General features: G+C 35.7%; 1 protein-coding gene across 6 annotated transcripts in view; it reads right to left on the reverse strand.

The window, feature by feature from the left end:
- Positions 1-391: 391 nt before the first annotated feature.
- Positions 392-19,802, reverse strand: part of CDH10 (cadherin 10) — a 93,943-nt gene continuing 74,532 nt past the window's right edge. For 4 of the 6 annotated variants that reach the window (XM_030496577.1, XM_030496569.1, XM_030496595.1 and 1 more), the window contains exons 6-12: positions 18,141-18,328; positions 15,044-15,297; positions 12,679-12,815; positions 10,455-10,576; positions 4,498-4,606; positions 2,333-2,584; positions 392-1,471 (exon numbers count right to left, since the gene is read on the reverse strand). In XM_030496577.1, the coding sequence (XP_030352437.1) occupies positions 978-1,471; positions 2,333-2,584; positions 4,498-4,606; positions 10,455-10,576; positions 12,679-12,815; positions 15,044-15,297; positions 18,141-18,328 (1,556 nt within the window). In that variant the 3' untranslated portion in view covers positions 392-977. Of the gene's footprint in view, positions 1,472-2,332; positions 2,585-4,497; positions 4,607-6,925; positions 8,013-10,454; positions 10,577-12,678; positions 12,816-15,043; positions 15,298-18,140; positions 18,329-19,802 lie in introns of those variants that run through there. The other 2 variants (XM_030496596.1, XM_030496597.2) reach the window with 2 other exon arrangements.

Genomic DNA, 19,802 nt, shown 5'->3' on the forward strand with positions numbered 1-19,802 from the left:
TTCAAAATGGAGAACTATAGAACAAATAAACTCAGTTTTTTAGATGAATTTTCTGTGTTTGGGTGGACTACATGTACCAGCATGTCTTTACAATAGGGTAATTCCAGTTGAGACAATTTTGTTTGTCTTTCTAGAACAGAATATCATTAGTTCAGCTCAAAAATAAAACAAAATTTCCTTTAAAATGACAAGTGTAGGAAGTAGCACTTTTGAGCAAGCAAATAGGTCTGTAACTTGATCCTCTTCCGGTGAGCACAAGCACTTCAGACCGTGTTAAATGTATGGAGAATACTGCAGCATAGAAGTACTGTTGGCTATGCTGTCATTGGAGAAATTTCATGTTCTCTTCAAGCCTGGAATTCATGGCCAGAACAGGCAGGCAAGCATTAACATAGTTGTAAAAACTGGTTTATTTCTTAAAAATAAATACAAAAATATAAATATAAAACATTGGCAGATAGAATTTGATGAAATGAAGTTGCACAAACTTTTTTTTTTTTTAAACCAGCTGCATATTACACTTATTAACACCACGTGTACATTTTGTTTTAATTTTAATGTACAGAACAGGACATACTGGGTTTTTTCTTCTTTGCCATCTTAAAAGCTGCACTTGCGGGGATAGGACATGTACCTAACAGAAGCGGCTTGTACATGAGGTTGCTGAAGGGATTATCACCCTGTTCAAATTTCTGAAGGTAAGATATTATTTATTTTACTTACTAAAATGAACAACACTGAATTTCCATAGCTTTGGGTCTTGGAAGGTGGTTAAATAAAATGCTGTATACATTCCAAGTGGCATCCTACTAGAAAGAATGAATGACATTAATGGACAAATTTTAAATAAATTTTAAAAGGAAACCATTGTGCTGAGTGGCAGGAAAATATTCCTGAATATTAAATACTGTTGAGTGCAGAAGGTGTCTGTAAAATTACTTCCGCTCAAAGGAAACAAAAATGTAGTCTACTGTAGGTTAAGAAGTGTCTTTGTCACTTTCTCCTCCACCATACATTTCAGCTAGCTTATTAAACCGAGGGCCCCATTCTCGCAGGTAATCATAGTTTTGGTCTCCTTCAGTAGTAGCTGACTCTAATGAGCTCAAGGATTCAGCTATTGAATCATTCCCTTCATAGGCATAGGTTGCAAGCGAGTCATACGGCGGTGCAGAAGGATCAGTATCATGCTCTTTTAGCCTTTGGTTAATGAAATCTCGGACATCTGTATTATCTGGTACTGAAGGAGTCCTCCGTGGTATAAATAGTGTTTCAGGGATAATGTCTCGTCGAAGCTTCTTATCTTCAATAGCTGCAGGATTCCTCAGTGTGCCAATATCAAAGGCTTGGGTGTCTTCCTCTCCACCACCTTCATCATTATAACTCACAATGTTGTCTCTGATGTCCTCTTTAGAGAGGATCAAAGGCTCCTTCTTTCGTTGCCTCTTCAGAGCAGCAAACAGCACCACAATAACTTAGAGAGAAACAAAGAATGGGTAAAGATCTCTCTCTCTAACAATTTCTTAGTAGCAAATCCACTAGGTACAAGAGCTACATTTCACCAGTTTGTTTCTGTCTGATAAATGGATAAACACATCTATCTGTATTATGGTGGCACAATAAGGTCTATATCAAAAAGTGCTATTTTGCACACACATTGTGTGCTTTGTTTTATAGAACCATAAGCTTGTCTACATGTTCCTTCTGTAACTTCAATGAGTTTTAAAATAGCCAGGCCTATTCTGAAGATCCTTTCCCTTTTTTTAAGCTCAAAGTATACTGTTAAAAACTGATTTGAGGTGAATTACAGGTTATTATGTGATATTCTGAAAACCATAAAATGGATGTTTTATAAAATTTAAATTTTTTTTATTACGGCACAGAAACCTCTGAATAGGCAGTGCTTTAATCTAGTAAAAATACTATTTACTGGCATCTTCTGATTGAAATATATACTGCATGCTGACTTCAGATAGTTATTTAAATAAAAAAGAGACATTCCCTCAAAAAATATTAAAATGAAAGACATGAATTTTGATTATGCTCTTCCTTCTCTCTGATCTGTTTTGGACAACTTGATGAAAGAACAACAATGAGCTTCTGGTTTCACAGTGATAGTTTTAACAGTCTGAAACTGGAATTCTTATTTACAATGTCCAATTCACAGGCACACAGGTTTTGCCCATTTTCTTTTTTTCTCTTTTTTTCTTCAAGTTGCAGTTAAATTCTTCTCACAAAATCCATGATCATTAATTTTCCCAACTTGCAGTTTTGTAAAATGAGTCAGGCCTGAAGCATTTGTTCATGGCAGGAAAGATGCCTTTCTTTTTCTTACCTAGCAGGATAATGATGCAGAGGAGAATGGCAACCAGTGCCCCTGTGCTGAGTCCAGCAGGGAGAAGCAAGGCCTCAGCATTGCAGGACTGCATGTTCCCCCGGCTGTCACAGGCACACACTCGAATGGTCAGGGTGCCAGTGCTGCTCTGGATCGGGTAGTCGTTGTCTGATATCACCACTGGTAGAAGGTAAGTACTTATTTCATGTCGACTAAAGCCATTCCTTCTTGTCAAAATTCTGGCAGTGTTATCTAGATTGATTGAAATATACTGTTGTAGAGTATACGAATATAAAATGTATATTTACAGTACATGCAAACCATCAGCATTTTGAAACTGTTCCTGATATCATAGTGATATCTCTTTTCCTAACAACATTCCCACTTGATCAGAAAGCTATTTATAAGGTTATATGTACATCTGGCCTGCTCCTCTGTGCTTCTGCATCACCTTTGAGTGTGATTTGAAAAGAGGATTTCTCAAAGCTTAAAATGTTTTATATATTAATGCATCCAGTGCATGGCACAGTTCCAGTTCAGGGCTGAATTCCTGAAATGAAGTGGCCAATTGAGAAAAAATAACCTTCCACTTCACACTGTTCAACAAGAACTCTGTTCTGAAAGATTATTTCTATGGATCTTCTCTGACAACACCCATAGGAATGCTACCTGCAAACTCAGTATGAGATTTTCCACACCAAAACACTTTCAATATATTGTAAAACAATGAATTATGTACCTTGGCACATGGAGTATATTTTTGGGGGTAAAAATTGTCTTAGGAATTCAGAAAATGTGAAAGATGGTAGGTATTCCTGCACCATTTTGAGAAGTGAATTTACTAATCTCTATTTGCAGTAGACAAATCTTAATTGTATGCAGTACACTTCAGTATCAAAACCTGTTCACTGAGGGGCTAGAGGGCAGGAAAGGAAGAGAAGGAATGAACAGGGAGAGAGTATTTCTTCTAGGGCCACAATACTAGAGTGTGAGCCAACACCTGAATTGTTAACTTTTTAGTCCAAAAGAGAGAAAATACATATTGTCTTCATTAGAAGGAAAAATTCATTTTCATCATACTTGTGGATCTCTTGAGGTAAGTCATTAGCTACCTTGCCAGCCAACTTCAGGCTGAATTAAAGCAATCCATGTGCAAAAAGAATTACAGATAGAAAAGAAATAGCTAGGTCTGTACCTCTATACACTCAGGACGTAGGCATCTTTGTTTAAAATGTGAATTTTATTTTTTTCATACCTTCCACAATGTGAAACACAAAGTTTTCCTTTATTGGATACTTCATTGGTTTGGGGTATTTGGATGCTATTTGTTTTCACTCAACACCAAAACCAGTGTCTGACATCTTTAAATTACTGTTGCTGGGGATTTTAGAAAGTACCCAAAGTATTTCAATCCTTCAGTTTCCCTACTGTTAAAATCTTTTTCTGCTGTTTTTTGCAGCCTGTTGTTTCCTGAAATCTTCAGCAGGAAAAGAGGATTGCTCCTATTGCCTTTATGCCTTTAACACATTTGAAGGCCGACACCATGTCCTCCCTCATTTATTTCCTCTGAAATCTAGAGGCCTCTCAGTTAGTCATACTGATAATGAGGGACAAAATGGATGCATAGTCCCCTTCCCCCAACAGAACCTTCTGAAAATTTTCTCTGATAAAGAAAGATTGACAAAGGATCAAAAGAAAAGCCAAAGTGGCTATGTGCTCAGAACCATTATTTTCATTAATGGTCAGAAAGAAGAAAAACGGAAGACTGCAGAAATCAGAACTATGCAACAGAAGACTGAAGAGAAAAATCTGAACTTGTGAGCTGAAGCCATCTTTGAAATCTTTTTTATTCCTTCAGTCAAGCATTTTATCTGGCTCTTCATACGAAACCAACACTTTTACTGATTTTCTTTATAACTTCTTTTATCACATTTTTGCCATGCTAATTTTTGCCATGCTAATTTTTGCCTTCCTTACACAGATAAAAATGTAGAAATGTATAAGTCCTAAACCACAGACATTCAGACAAAATTATTATTCTTGCTAGCAGCAGCCTTAACAGCTTCTCTATATATTGATCGACATCAAAAGCAGATATGTACTTCAGGAATGTACGCCAGACAGCAAAAATAAAACTCTTTCTATGAAACAGGCATGAATTTTACCTTCATTATCCTGAACAGTGAAGTTAGGGTTAACAGCAGCTAAACTGAAGAAAAATTTTTGTCCACCAAGAGGGTCATCTTTATCTACTGCACTTATGGTTTGAATAAGCTGCAGGGAAAAAAGCAAGCAAACAAACAACAAAAAAACCCAAATACACCTAGGTTTTTGATACAGCTGTGTCATTAAGAATACTAGAAGTTAGTTAGACAGCTTCATATTCAAACTATACACATATTGACTTAACACTTAATCTGTAGGTCATATTAACTGAACAAATGTTAAACAAGTATTTATAAAATCAAAATTTTTCTATTTATTAGTATACCAAAATACCCCAGTAAGATTCCTGAGATGAAAAATGCCAGTTGGATTATAAATATATTTCAACTCTTGTAAAACATTGTAGCAGACTTTACAGATGCACCACCTCAGAGTGGGATGAGATTCTGATGTCACAATTCTCAGAGTAAGATGCATCAGGTCAGATCAATACTTGGATTGATTGCTTTCTGCAATGACTACAAGAAATTTGGGTATTTTGGGGGAAGTAATGGCAAGCCCTTTATCAGCACGGATCTGTCAGGGGCGTGTGCGTGTGTGTGGGGGTTTTTTTTCACTGAAATTTCTATCAAAATGTCATTTCCCAAACAAAATGCATTTTTTGGCATGTTTATTGCTTTATTTCAGAGTGGTTTATTTTTATACCATAGCAATAAAAACTGTACCTATGGCTGAATTTTTGTACAAGCAGGCATGAATGTTCAGTTATGTTCTTACGTTTAACTTGTAAAAAATAGGTTAATCTTTAGCATAGGTAATTTTTATTATTCATTTCTAACCATCATTTTAAATTGCGGTGTTTTTTCAAGCATGGAATTACATCCAATTTTTGACACTACTTATTCCCTGTGTCATACTTGTTAAACCCTGCTTGTTTTTCCTCTTCCAGTTCTTCCAAATGCAGCCATTTCTCTTCATATCACAGCTTTTGTCAGGGTTGATCATCTTCAACATCAATAATTGCAATGTACTCCTGTTTGCCTTAAGAAATGCATGATTAACTCCCAACTTCTTTCTGTCCATCCAGAATACAGCAACGAATTTCTTCATGAGGCAAGAGCTGGATTTCTTTTAATACAGCAGCTTGCTTGCTTTCTCAACTGGAGTTTTGTGTTTCTCTAAATTTGTTTTCTCATATAAACCTCTAATAACTTAGTAGATGAAAAAAATCCCAGATAATACACGCAAAGAATACTACCTGGGTTGAAATAAAGAACCTCTTAATCATTTAGTGAGCAATTAGTAAATAAGTATTCAGAGATTTTTGCAAAATTAAGTCAAGAAAACAGTAGTCCATTTTACTTCGTAACTTAAGACGATGAATGCAGTCAGTGAAAATCAACTCCTCCGCTTCTGAGTGCCCATACAGTTTAAAAGGAGTATGTAGAATCTTTTTGTAGCCTAAAGTCTTTTACAGTTTACAGGAATTGTTCACCTAGTATGGCACTGCCAACCAGTATCCCTTATCAGAACAACAGACAGCAAGAAAAGAACTCCTATTAATTCTTCCATCCCTCATTTGTTGTAGCAATTAAAGTTCTCTGGGAACTTGTCTGTTCAAATAATGACCAAGTTTAACCTTATGAAATATTTTGGAGGCAAATTCAGCTAACTTGCTTGCATTATGGATTAAAAAAACTTGCTTGTGTTTTTTGTTGCAAGCATAATTTAGATATGAAAATGTAAGGATAATTCAAAAATGTCAGCAAACATTTGATTGACTAAATATTATACAGTGTCAGTTTATTTGCTGATACATTTCATTAAAAGGCAAAGTTTTAAGGACGATCTTAGTGAAAATATTTAGATACATTGTGACATTTACAGCACCTCTAAATTCAATTGTAAAAATACATCAAAAACAAAAGCACTATTTGCTTTGCTATTCCTAATTAGAACCTAAACTTTTAAAATGTAGATTTATTTTGCAAATGAGGATATTACTGGAAATTCGCACTGGAAGTGTATTACTAGCTCCTTTTCAAATAAGGCCACATACACATTCCAATAGACCAAGTACTCATCTACTGTTTGAGTATGGAAAGTTCTCCCTGCAGTGTCAGTGGTGCACTCGAGTTCCTCCTGTATGTTGTCACAAGGAACATGCTATTCACCAGATTGGGAGCTCAGTGTGGGTGAAGTTTATTTAGAGTTGGTTTTTGGTCTTTGGAGTGAGCAGCATCTTTCTGTTAATTTTTTGAAGCTCTGCATGATCACTTGTGCACTTTCAAGGCCTGTACATGAAGCAAGCTTCAGACAACACATACAAACACAACATAAAAACGAGCAAGGGGGAAAGCAGATTCCTCTTGCATTGCTGAGAAGCAATAAAAGTAGAGATGTAGTCAATTATATAGGTTGTTTTGGTGATTTCTTTGCTAGCCTATTCCACCTTTCTTGAAGACAATTATAGCAGCATCACAGGTTTGGATATTGTAAGGTATATTTGACTTCCTGATGACTTGAGCAAAAAGAGTTTTGCCAAGCTGACTCAAGCAAAAAGAGTTATCATAGCTTCTGTTTGAGAGAAGGTTGAGATCTGGAACGTGGATTTTTTAAATTTTATTTTTTTAGGTTTTTTTAATTATTTTTTTTCAAAATAGCTCTGATTTACTTGTTTCCTGCACTCTCCTTTATTTCACTGCTTCTGATCAAAATGAAGGTGAGGAGACAATGAGGATCCCAGTGTGGTACAGGAAATGGCAGACAGTAAACTTTGCGTTATAGGTCATCTACAATGCAGTGTTAGAGTAGGGCAAGGTGGTGAACAACCAAAGAGAAATAAAAGAAAACTAATCAATTTCCCATTTAAACATCACAATATACTTGCACCACGTGCAGGTGCCCATGTGCTGTCAGCACCAGCAGCAGTGAGGCGCTGCTCGGGCGTCGCCTGTCCGGAGCAGCGGGTGCTGCCGGTGCCGGACACAGCCGGTCCCAGCCGGCTCCACTGGCCCCAGCGCAGGGCAGAGCTGAGCCCCGCAGCCACGGGGGGGCGCCTCCGGGAAAGCCTGGGTAAGGAAGGGCACAACGCTGCCCAGCAGCCAGGGCTGAGGGGAACCGGGTGAGAAATAGCCCTGCGAGCCCCGAGGGCAGAGCGGGAGGAGGGCAGGAGGGGCTCCAGGCGCCCAGCAAAGATGCCCCTGCGGCACCGGGAGGGACCTCGGTGGAGTCGGGGTTTCCCTGCAGCCCTGGAGAGGACCCCATGCTGCAGGAGATTTATCCTGGATGACTGCAGCCTATGGGGAATACCCACACTGGAGTTGGGAAAAGCGTGAGGAGGAAGTGGCAGAGAAGAGAAGGTAGAGGAATCAGCAGCTGTTGTTTTTTTCTCGCCGTCCTGTTGAGTGGCTGGGGCGGCACCTAGCTGCTGTCCAAGGTCAACTCATGCCTTCTTTTTCTTTTGGCAGGTCATTTACAAAGGGAGAAGAAGGGGCCCATCTTCTGACCATTACTATAGTAAAAATGAATATGTATAAAAACCATACTCAGCTTCCATGTACAATCTCTCTAAAGCAGGACTGAATTCTGCTTTCAACACTGATTCCTGTCTTTTACCTTAAAGGATCTTTGGAAGTTGGGCTGCTGAGCTGGCAGATGTTTGGCAGCTGGGAGCTGACAAAACCAGTGGGAATCCGTCTGCCCAGATGCCCAGCTCCTGACTGTTTTCACCTAGGGGTGGAGGACAGCTGAACTTTGTGCACAGGACTATAGCAGTCTGAGAATTTCTCTCCTTCTTTCCCTCTACTCCTACTGTGTCAGCCTTGTACAGTTCACATGAATGTCTATGTCCCTTTATGTCATCACACCAAGACTGTCCTCATTTTGGGGGGGTCAAAAGAACAACAACCATCAAAATGACACACATGTCTATATATTACAGTGTGTGTCTATATATGTAAGTGTCTATATATGTGTGTATATTCTATATTTACTTCTATACAAATTACGTAAATGGAAATTTCAAGGGGAAATGAAACTGGAAAACTATAATATTCATTAAAATGTTTGTCAGTAGGAGATAGGAAATATTTAAATGAATACCACAGAATTCATGAATGGTGAAATATTATAATAGTTTCAGTGATCTAACAGAAGATTTAAATTTGATCACAGATCAAACATAATTATGAAAAGGTGAAAGGAAAAAAAAGTATCATAAATGTGGGAGGAATCAAACCTAGAGCACCATGTTCAGTATGGATTGGTTAGATTCAATCTCAGGAGAGACTGAATTCCAAAATAAGTCTTATTTAAGATCTACCAGTAAGCAAGAAGAATATAATTACATTCAAATGGACTATTCATGTTATGTTTCATTGCAATTCTTTCTTTTCCTGTGGATTTTTTTTTTTTTAACAATCATATGCAACATAGATTTTCTTAAAAAAAACAAAACGTTTATAGCCTTTTTAGTAAACTTGGCACTTTTTTTCTGATAAAGGAGACACTACTGAGCTCTGTAACAATTTGAATAAACATTTATGGATACATAAACTTAACTTAGGTTTTCATTTTGGTCTTAAATGATTAGTGTGGGTTTTTTCAACTTTTTAACTGATGGCTTTTTCTGAGTGCAAACAGAAAACCAGCATAATGCGAAAATAACTTTTATATTTACTTCTAAATTATACTGACCTGAATATTCTGGATAGCTCAGAAAAATTAGAGCTCCTCGAAATATGTCTATATGATAATATAATTTTCTATTGAACATTTCGTGTTCCCTCTATAGTCAGTCACCTGGACAGAGTAAGATTTGTGGATTAATGCATTTATTTTTTTACCCAGAATACTTTTCACAAAACTGGAAGAGGAAAATTCAGTGCTTTTAATGTTCCAATTCTTAATCCACATCTCGTATTGAAAATTATTAAATATTATTTTAGAATTTATAGAAGACACTGCAACTGTCAAAAGTTCTAGATGTTTAGCCAGTGATTTCTATTTACCTAACAGCTTGAATTCTCTTGTAACTGTCATACCAGACAAATGCCTTTGCTTACTACCGTTATGTATCTTATGCTTTATAAACTTGGGCCTGTTCTAATTTCCAGCTGATATTACTTTAGAAAGAAGAATGGCAACCTGAATGTAAAATTTGTAATACAACCTTAATGCCATGCCTGTAGGACTCAGACAGTTAAGATAAGCTGGCACTTCTCCCACATTCGCTTCAAAGGTGCTGAAATGATTGCACTGAGGTACTACTGCTACCATTTTAAAGGATTTGTTATTGGCTGACTGTACTCTTGGACATGCTGTGCTGTAATAGGAAAAAGGTTTTTTAACAGTTCTAATAAGCAGGTGGCTATTAGGAACTAGATAATAAGCAGCACAGCCATTACACTTAAATTGAAGTACACATTCTGTAGCCTCTAAGAGGCAAAACAAAGTATTATGTTACCAGTTCAAAAAAAGTGCGTTTTCTTTTCACAAGTTTTTGGTGCTATAATAAAAGATGTCTAACATTAAAAAAAAGGTGTGACATGTAAATGTATGTAATCACCATTAGCATGGATTGAAATATATCTGAATTATGTTATTTGATAGTTATTGAAAATATAGATCAAACATTTTATAGTTGCATGTAACATTTTACTTGGTGAAGATAATAGCAAAACTAATTATGACCATGTCTCTTGGACGTACCTAGTCAGGATTTAACAGTAGTACAGGGTTAGGTAAAGGAAAGTGGTAATTCACACCCCGATGCTGTTGTAATATATTGATATTTCACTCTAAGCCTCACCTACAGAGCTACTTTGCTTTCATTTTTAACCTTCAATACCTTCAAAAGCTATTTCGGACATGATTACTCCCAAGTGACAGGCATGATCTACAGTTGAATGCCATAGAAAAACTGGATAATGGGAAGTGTTTATCAAAGGCATACCTGTCCAGCTCTTGCATTTTCACAGACAAAAGTATCATAGAATACTGCAAACTCTGGGGCATTGTCATTAACATCCAAAATTCTTACGTAGACAGGAACACGAGTAGCATCTTTGGGGTTGTCTGACAGAAGAGAAAAAGAAAGAGTTTATTTTCCTATTAAAAGTTTTCTGGTTTCTTACAAATTTCATGAGCAATAGTCATAGAATCATAGAATGGTTAGGGTTAGAAAGGATCTTAAGATCATCTGGTTCCAACCCCCCCTGCTATGGGCAGGGAAGTCATGCAAGATTAGGTATGAAACAGATCAAAATATAGCATACAAACTGATATCAGGTAAGAATCAGACCTCCTGAAAAGTAAGATGTTTTGCTTAGGGTAAAAAGTAAATTAAAAGTATTGATATCTAGTGAGCAATTAAAATTTGTACATGAAAATAGGGAGTACAACTGTTAATGATCTATGCAAATATAGTATATGAAAAGTATGCCCACTACTATAATGACATATTCGGTTATTTGGTTATTTGGCTCAAGAGTATTATTCTGCTGTAAGGTTTTTATTTTAAAATTATTTGTGATTTGTTTTGTTTTACACAGAAAAGATGTTACTGACTTTGTGCATTGTGCTGGTTTTGGCTGAGGAAGAGTTCATTTAAACCACAACATGCATATATGTTTCGAAAAATTTTCAAGCCTGACTTTCCTCTCTTGTGCTTTAGTAAGGAAAGAGAAATTACATCAAAGCCAATGAAACCATCCCCCAAATAATGTGGTAAAGAATTTATTAGAGTCAGAGTTTTTATGTTTAAATTACCTTAAAAAATATGACTGTAGATTTTCAGACCTTAGGTTAAGAAACAAGAATAGTAACCTCCCCCCCCTTGCCAAATGACAAACCCCTATTATTATTTAAATGAGTTCTCATTAGTATATGTTAATTCAGGAATACAAGTGTCCCTGTTCTCATTTGCTGATCTAGTTGCCATGTCAGGTTTTGGGCACTGTTTTTCATAGCCTTTTGCATTTTTATACTAACTTTCCAAACGAAGTTCTATTTGTAACACTACTTTCCCATTGTGTCATGGTTTACAGGTAATATTTTTAAAGTTTTAAAGACCTAAATCTTCCCATTCACATTTTTCTCTAAAACTAACATACCTCTTTGGAGATTGCCAGCCACTCCAAGAAGGTCCAAAATGTAAATTTGTTCAAAGTATCCCAACAAGGAAATATGTTTAGCACTGTGATATAATCATACAAGGATACTAAGTTTTTTCATTATATAAATACTTCTGAAAAGTATTTGTAGAATGTTGGACAGCACTGTGAAGGATTGTAAATTCAGGACAGTGCATAGCAAAGAAAAAAAAAAAGGAAAAGGCTTAAAAAAGCAAAAATACACCTGTTGGGTGTGCTCAGTACAACCAGCCTATTAGTCTGGGCTGTAGAAATGGGAACAGGCAGGCTAAGAGAGGTTAATTGCCTGGACACAACGTTCCATTTAGTTCCCTGCAGTGTAGGTCTTGCCAGCCCTGTTTCACTGCTGATGAGCACTCTCTTCTTTTTTTTTTTTCTGTTTTTTGACCAATACAGAATTAACCCTAAAAACCCCCAGTGTCTCTGAAAGCAAACGATCCTCACTAGCTGATTTAAAAAATCAGAGCTTTGTCCCTTAGAAAATTTTCTGTTGGGTGATTATTATTAGTTAATAATGTAGCAGGCTTAGGAGGATCTCTGCTTTTCTATTTGTACTTTTAACATGAAAATATTCCAAGAAATGCTACAGCGTTGGGATCGAATTGAGCATAACTTATCAGATGTATTGATTGCAAGAGCTGTAAGCGTAGATACCATAGGAAGAGATAGTGAAATTATTTATAAGAAAATAAGGAAAGCAATAGAGACAAATACGTGGATGATCATCCTGACCTCTGCTACCTTAAGAGCAAAATCATGTCATTGTGCTCAAAGAAAAGTAAGAAAACATAATTATTTAATTGGGTAACTTTTCAGAATGAACTTGAACATTAAAAATCGGTGTTGGATGTAGGTGAGAAACACAACAAGGAGACAGCTGTTGTTATCTATGCCCAATTTACTTTCCCAGAATATCTAATAGAAAGGGGCAGGAGGGAAGGAAGCGAGTGTTTTTCTCATGAAGTCACAGCTGTAACTTTGCAGGCTAAGGAAAACTGAAAGGAAGAAGAGACCAAATTGGCTTACTGATCTCAGCTGCTATAACGCTAAGATTGTGCCATTGTGATATCTCACGGTCAAGTGGCTTAGAAGTATAGATGGACCCATTTCCAGAATGAATATTAAATATCCTGTCAAGGTCAGTGTGACGATCCAGAGAAAACCTAAATATGGATAAAGAAAGAAAAAGTATTGTCAAAATGATAGAAAATGGAAGAAAGCATACATCAATACAGTTTTTAGGTTCTATGTATTACATTACAAAGGTTAGTTTTGAGAACGCATATATTTAGTTTCTATAAACACTTATGAAAATTCTCAAGGTTAGTTCCACAGAATAAGGAATAAAAATTGCAAGAATTTAATAAATATACAATGTATCTGAGCTTTTATAGACATAAGAGAATCATAAAAAAAGTCAGAATTTCAATATAACAATTACAGGATTTTTTAAACCTGAAAGGAAAATTGTCTTTGATGTTTCTTCAGACTGAGACTGACAGCTAATTTATGAGCTTTTCAAAATTACTGTTATAAGCTCAGCTTCTGCACTTTAGAATGTATTAATTTGCTAGAGCTCGAGTTAAAAAAAAATCAAGTTAAATAAAGTTCACATGCAGAACTTTCAGGAATACAGCTATGTCAAAGGACACTCTGCGTTGCTATAGTTGCTGTACTTCCACAGGCAAATCTTCTACTAATACAATATGGCAGAATGTATTTTTCTTTCTTTTTTTTCCATTTTTTCTTTTTTTTTCTTTTTTTTACTAATATTTAACACCACCTTCAAAGTTAGGATTGAACCTTTGATGTGGAATTTAATGTAGGATTCTGGCAGAATTGGGCCAAATTAGAAAAAATGTCTGCTAGTACACTTTTACAGTGCAATAGATACACTTGATCATATTTCCATGAACTTTTATGAGTGATGTAAACAGTTCATGAAGTGTATCTGGTTTTATTTACAGTACTTAACTAAATTGAGACAAATGAAAAAATCTATAATATGAAAATAATGTCTGTAACATTTTGGTGGGTTTTGTTTGCTCACTCCACCATGTACAATAACGTAAATATGTAAAACAAACAAAATGTCAACAAATTAGTGCAACAGAAAGCTGTTTGCACTCAATTTATAGAAAGCCAAACTTAGAGTTTTAATAAACAGAAACTAATATTTTAAAGTAAACAGAAAACCAGAAATAAAACCACAAACCTGAATCAATTTTACAACCTGAAGCCACAGTATTTTTTTTAATAGCAGTATTAAAGTATTAGACAAGCTTCCCTAATTTCAAAATATGACAATTTTCAAAATCCTTTTGTTTAAATGTTAGCTGTTAATTTCTGGGGTAAACAGGTAGTACTTTAGTATTGATATCGTTAACAAGTAAAATACTGTAAATACTTATTCTAAGTAATTATTGTTTGAATGAATATACAAGGTTGTTTTGCAAGTTGAGGAATAGAGAAAATACTAAAGAGAATTTGATCTGTGCTATGCAAATTGCTTTAAAGTTCTTGTCTTCAACTCGATAGCATTAAATGAAAGCTAAAGAAATGACTGTAATATGAAGAGCCTTATCAAATATATCTTTTATTTTTTTCTTCACGCAAATTAAATCTAGGTTCAGTGGTCCCTTTCACTTTTTAAAAATTTCTTTGCCCTTATTATTGGTTTGCCTCACCTGCCTCTTCTAAACTTTCTATAGGAGAATGAAAAGAAACATAGACAAAACATAGGAAAATTACATAAAATAATCTTTAGGTTGCTACTCTGTGTAAATAATAATGATGATACCTGCCACATGTATCATCACTACTCGATTCATCAAGTTATGTCAGAAACAAATTAAGCTAATGCTCCAAGTTTGTTATTTTTCCAGTCACGATTTAGAAAATACAACTACTGAAACTGTCAGTTGTCTCATGCAATTAGAGTGGGTAAAGATGTAATTCTAAGTTATTTTTATATTCTTCAATTTCAGAGGCTTGATGTTGTCTCCTATCTTTTCCATACACACAAATCACCACAGGAGAAAATTAGATTCAGTTTCATTTCCTAATCCAGTTTTACCAGCTGTGCCTCATTAAGAAATATGTGGCAATTGACTTTAGAGTCAGTAAATAAGGTTGTTTTGCCAGAATGTAATTTTTGTACTTTGTTCGGTATTTCAAGACAACACATGTCCAACTTGGACAGTGTTGCTTACCTGTTTCTTAAGGCTTATATATATAGCAAAACAAACACACACCCACCACCTTCTCCCTCCCCCAAAATATAGCTTACTACATTCAGCTAGATGCACTGTAGCATGTAGCATCTAGTAGTAGTAGAAATAAATTAAAAGATATTAATCTTTCAATGTTTAATTTCTTACTGGAGTATTACCTTATTGGACTTGAGGCTGAATCAGGATCCCGTGCCATTACTGTTCCTATTATTGTCCCCAACTCAATATCTTCATGAACCTCAAAGAGGTAAGAAGATCTGCTGAAAATGGGAGGTTCATCTACATCTTCAACAGAGATTTTCACAATAGTTGTATCTTTGAAAGGCCCAAGATAATAGAAACGTGGATCCACATGGGTATTCTCAGCTTCTACTTTCAAGGTATAAAGTCGTCTTGTCTCATAGTCCAGTGGCTAAAAATGAAGATGATAAAATTCATTAAATTACATTACATATTGACAGACGTTGACTTATATACATAATGGAAACTGAAAAGGACTCAAGCTTTGTCAGATACAGTTTAAATTTTCCACAGCAGAGGGATAACTTTCTCTAGTGAAAAATTTCCAATGTTTTTAGAGGAAGTTCCTTTTCCTAAATATTATTGAATTATTATAGCACCACCAACAAAAAGATTTTTCAGTGCAAATCTACCAATTATTTAGTTAATTTTTCAGTTGTTTCACAAGAATATGGGTTTGAAATGATCATATAAGCATTTAATATACTTGAAATATAGACTTAGAAATACTGACATTTCAGAACAAGGTAATTAATACTAATATTTCCCAGGAAATACTATAAACTCTTGGATACACAAAATGGCCTGAGTATCCTTATTGTCAAACAAATGTAGCTGGCCTTAAATATCAGCAATGTTTTAGGTTTCTTTTAAGGAGGGGAAGGTGTGTCAAAGTTCTCAATATCTAGAGAAACAGTAAAAGCTTAATATTTTTCCTTTTTGTTTAATTTAATGAATCCAACATCAGGGATTTTTTTTTTTTTTTTTTTTCGAAATAGATTTGACATTTTTGTCAGCAGTTCCTTTCTAAAATGGAAGAAGGAAAGGTTCAGGATTATAATTAGAAACCATTTTCAGTAGAAAAGAACCTTTATTCCTTCAAACTTTTCTGTCATAGATGAAAAGTGTTAGCTAATTAATGATACTGAGGAAATGAGCAAGCTGAGAATTTACCTTTTTGACACAAAGAAGACTTCCTGAACTCCCCCAAAATCTCAGGGAGATAACAAACGTGGTTTTCATTCACCAAAATGGGTGGTAGGAGACTTGGGGTTTTTTCTGGCTAACTGCTTTAAAATACAAATTAATGTTCATGAAAGATACCAGAAATTTAAATATTCAACTTAAAAGCAGAAAGATGCAGCCGAGTGAAAGAATGAGTTTCCCCATTGCCTCCAATATTTTCTTTTCAATAGTATTTAGAGCAGAAGGGAGAATATCTACGAATATAACAGAAATGCAACACAGTGCTGCTATTTAACCTAGATCTGAGACTATCGGTACGTTTATAAAGTGCAGCATGCTGCTGTTAAGGGATGCTGGTGTCAAGCCTATAAGAAAGAAGCCATGTTAGTCCTCCTTTATTCTAATCAGCTGGCTTAATTTGCCAGAAGGTGTGCCATGAAGATGTAAACTTGCTACGAGTACATTCACATCCAGTTTGGACACATGTTCAGGCTATCCTGCAAAACATAGATTATACAGGTATTCCAACATATCACCAGTAATTAACAGAACTGTCCCAAATACATGCAATTGTGGCAAAGCAATAATTTTGGCTGTGAGAACTTGTTCAGGAAAACTTGTACAGAAAAAGCTCTATTGCAGCAGGTATTAAATTCAGACTTAGTAATCTACGGGCTCAGTAAAGGAACACTAGCTGTAGTTGTTCACCACTGAAAACATAATCAGTGTGGGGAAATAATTAAAAAATATTTGCATAAATGAACAAACTGAGCATATCTTCTTCCTTGCTAGTTAATGCTGTTTTCTGTGCTGTTTGAATAAACTATTTATTTATCAATATGAGAAAGCATCCTGAAAATTGCAAAGTGTGTTAGATTGCTAATGATAAAATGAGAAGATCTTATTCATTAGTATTTTTGGTGACATTTTTGGAGCTGCTGTGTTATAACTTAGGATTTTTTTTTGTGCTTGATCAAGTTATTAGACTGCTTTTTCAAGACTATTGATTCAATATAACAGCAGTGGGGTTTTATTCAGTGTGAAAAATCTGAAGCAAGCAAGCAAGGAGCATCTCAAGGGAAGCCTTTGCAAACTTCTAGGAAAGGAAAAATGATCAGGCCCCAAACTCTGTATTTTAATTCCTTCCCAGATAAGCTGCAATGCTGACTATGAACATAGAAGAAAAGAGAGATTTAAAAGGAACACACTGATCTTTGCAGAACTTACCTTTTCCTTGTTTGCCATATCAGGAGATGTTCAGATATATTTTATAGTAGTGTTTAATTCGCTGTTCTGTGCTTAAGGAGATTTGTTTTAAAAGCTAATATAAACAGTATTTTATGTTAGAAAAACTGCCTGAACTCTTCAGAAACACATCTCAAAATCCGCAAAAGAAGGACTGAGGGACTTCTAGAAAGGAAATTCATTTGAGAAATTGTTGAGGAGCAGGTGAATTGCATTTCTAAGTGTGAAATCTTACACCTCTGGAAGTGCTTTGACATGCAAGACTGAGGGCAAAGCTAAAGCTAGCCCTGAAACAGGGACACCGTCATTTATTCACTGCTGGCATGTTAACCAGCTGACATGTTGGAAACAGGAGCAAAACAATATAGCTTGCTACTCCACTTCTGTGAGTGTGTTTGTGTTCTGGCATACATTGGTAACCTCACTTGATGAGAATATCCTAGATAAGGAAAACGTCATACAGTGTGAGTGAACTTCATATTGCTTGCTGAAGAAAATAAGTTACATGAATAGTAAAGAAGTGTATTTGAAATCAGAGAGATAATTAGTACCAACACATTTGGGATGGGCCATTTTTTACGTACTTTTCTGGCAATAATGCTTTAAACCTATGCTGCATCTCAGATATTGTTACCGCCTGTTACAGTTCATCTTAAAAGGAAATAGTACCTCACTGGTGGGGGATGCTTGCAAACATTAAGCCGTAGAACATGTCATCTTATGATCTAAACACTTTTTTTACAATGAACATTTGTGGCATAACGTTGACACAAAAATCATTTAGTGAATGTTGTTAACAGACACCTTTCTCACAGTTATGATGCCTTCCTGTGTATCCTTTTGTGTCACAATATCAAACATATCTGTTCCATCGCCATCTATTATTCTGTACTCTACTTCTGCATTTTTTCCAGTGTCTGCATCTGTGGCTTTGACGCTGCCAATGACTGTCCCAACTGGGGAGGACTCAGGGATGCGGAGGTGGATAGTACCTAGCAAAGAGACAAAGAACCACTCAGGAGCCCCATAGGTTAAGTAACATTGTGTCACATAGTAGCTGATAACATATTGTTGTGTATCTTTTATTCTAGAGAACTTTTCATTTAATACTGGGGGGTGGGCAAAATGTAAAGCAGAGAACAATGCAGAAGAAAACTTTAGGTAAAAGATTGAAAACAAAACCATAGGAAAACAAATTAATTGAAAAATAGTATTGAAAAGGACCTCTATTCTATCTCGAAGAAGAATCAGCTAGGTCTGTACTCTGCTGGTCTATGTCATCCCTGAAACATAATCTGAAAAGACTGCTCTCTGTTCTTTTCAGGCTTCACTTGCCTTTTTCCCCTTAATATCTAAGGTATTTGGTTACCTTCGGGATACATCTATATAGGTCTATACATTTATATTTGGGATACAATAGATTTTACATCTATTTTATCATGGAAGCAATACAAAAAACAGAATCCCCTTCTCTGGCCAAGTCTAAGCAGCAGACTGACATTTCAGCTTTCAAGTTTAGATAGTCAGATACAATATTAAATAAATTTGAATGACATCTTAATGCAGGATAGGTTTTTGAAAATCCACAAGCAGACAGTATGCCTATACTTGTTAAACCAGTTAATTCATACTTAAATAAGGCTTATGAATATTGCAATTTTGGTTTTGTGCTACTTTTCTAGCTCAGTTGTACCCTTTATTGTGGTGTCATAGAGCTGATAAAAAACATAGGAATAAAACTGTCACCATTCAGACATGCTGCAATAAATTGAAATAAGTATCTTACCATACATTTTAGTATTCTATGTCCTAGCCTTACTGTGAAAACTGTAAATAAGGGTTGAGATCTTTGGTCCCATCTGTCAGAACATACTGTAGGAAAACACGTGGGACACATTATGCACTATGAAGAACTGTCAGAAAAAGATTTTTAAATGGATGCAGATACACCTGTCATTAGAAAGATGAAAGTTAAGTCATCAAAGCTCTATCGAAAAACATTTTCTTCTCTATCCTTAGTTAACTGTTCCAAGATTTGCTGTTTTACTTAGAGACTTCCTAAGGTAAGTAAGGTGAGTTAGAAACACAGTAAAACACAAAACACAAAAGTGGAAGTAGTAAAGGCCAGCAACCACAACAGAAAAAAGTTGAACAGGCTGCCCAAAAGGCAGCACATTCGTAAGTCACTACAAATAAGAAGTACAGAAAAGTACATAAAGCGAGTCCTTAGTTTTGTGCAATCAGGAAGAATCATAGGCAGATAGCAGTGGCAAGGCAGAATGGGAAGACCACTGGCAACATGATCTTGTAATATCTTCAGGAAAGCACAGGTAAGTCATGTGAAGATTATAAGTGTCTCTCAACAGACTATATTACAAACAGGCTACAGAGTGACGTAGGAACTGTTTTTGTTTTGGAGAATACTCGCTGAAAAAAACCCCTATTATTTGTTGGAACATTGAGACT

Source organism: Strigops habroptila, chromosome 1 (assembly GCF_004027225.2).
Source record: "Strigops habroptila isolate Jane chromosome 1, bStrHab1.2.pri, whole genome shotgun sequence".
Classification (NCBI taxonomy): Eukaryota; Metazoa; Chordata; class Aves; order Psittaciformes; family Psittacidae; genus Strigops; species Strigops habroptila.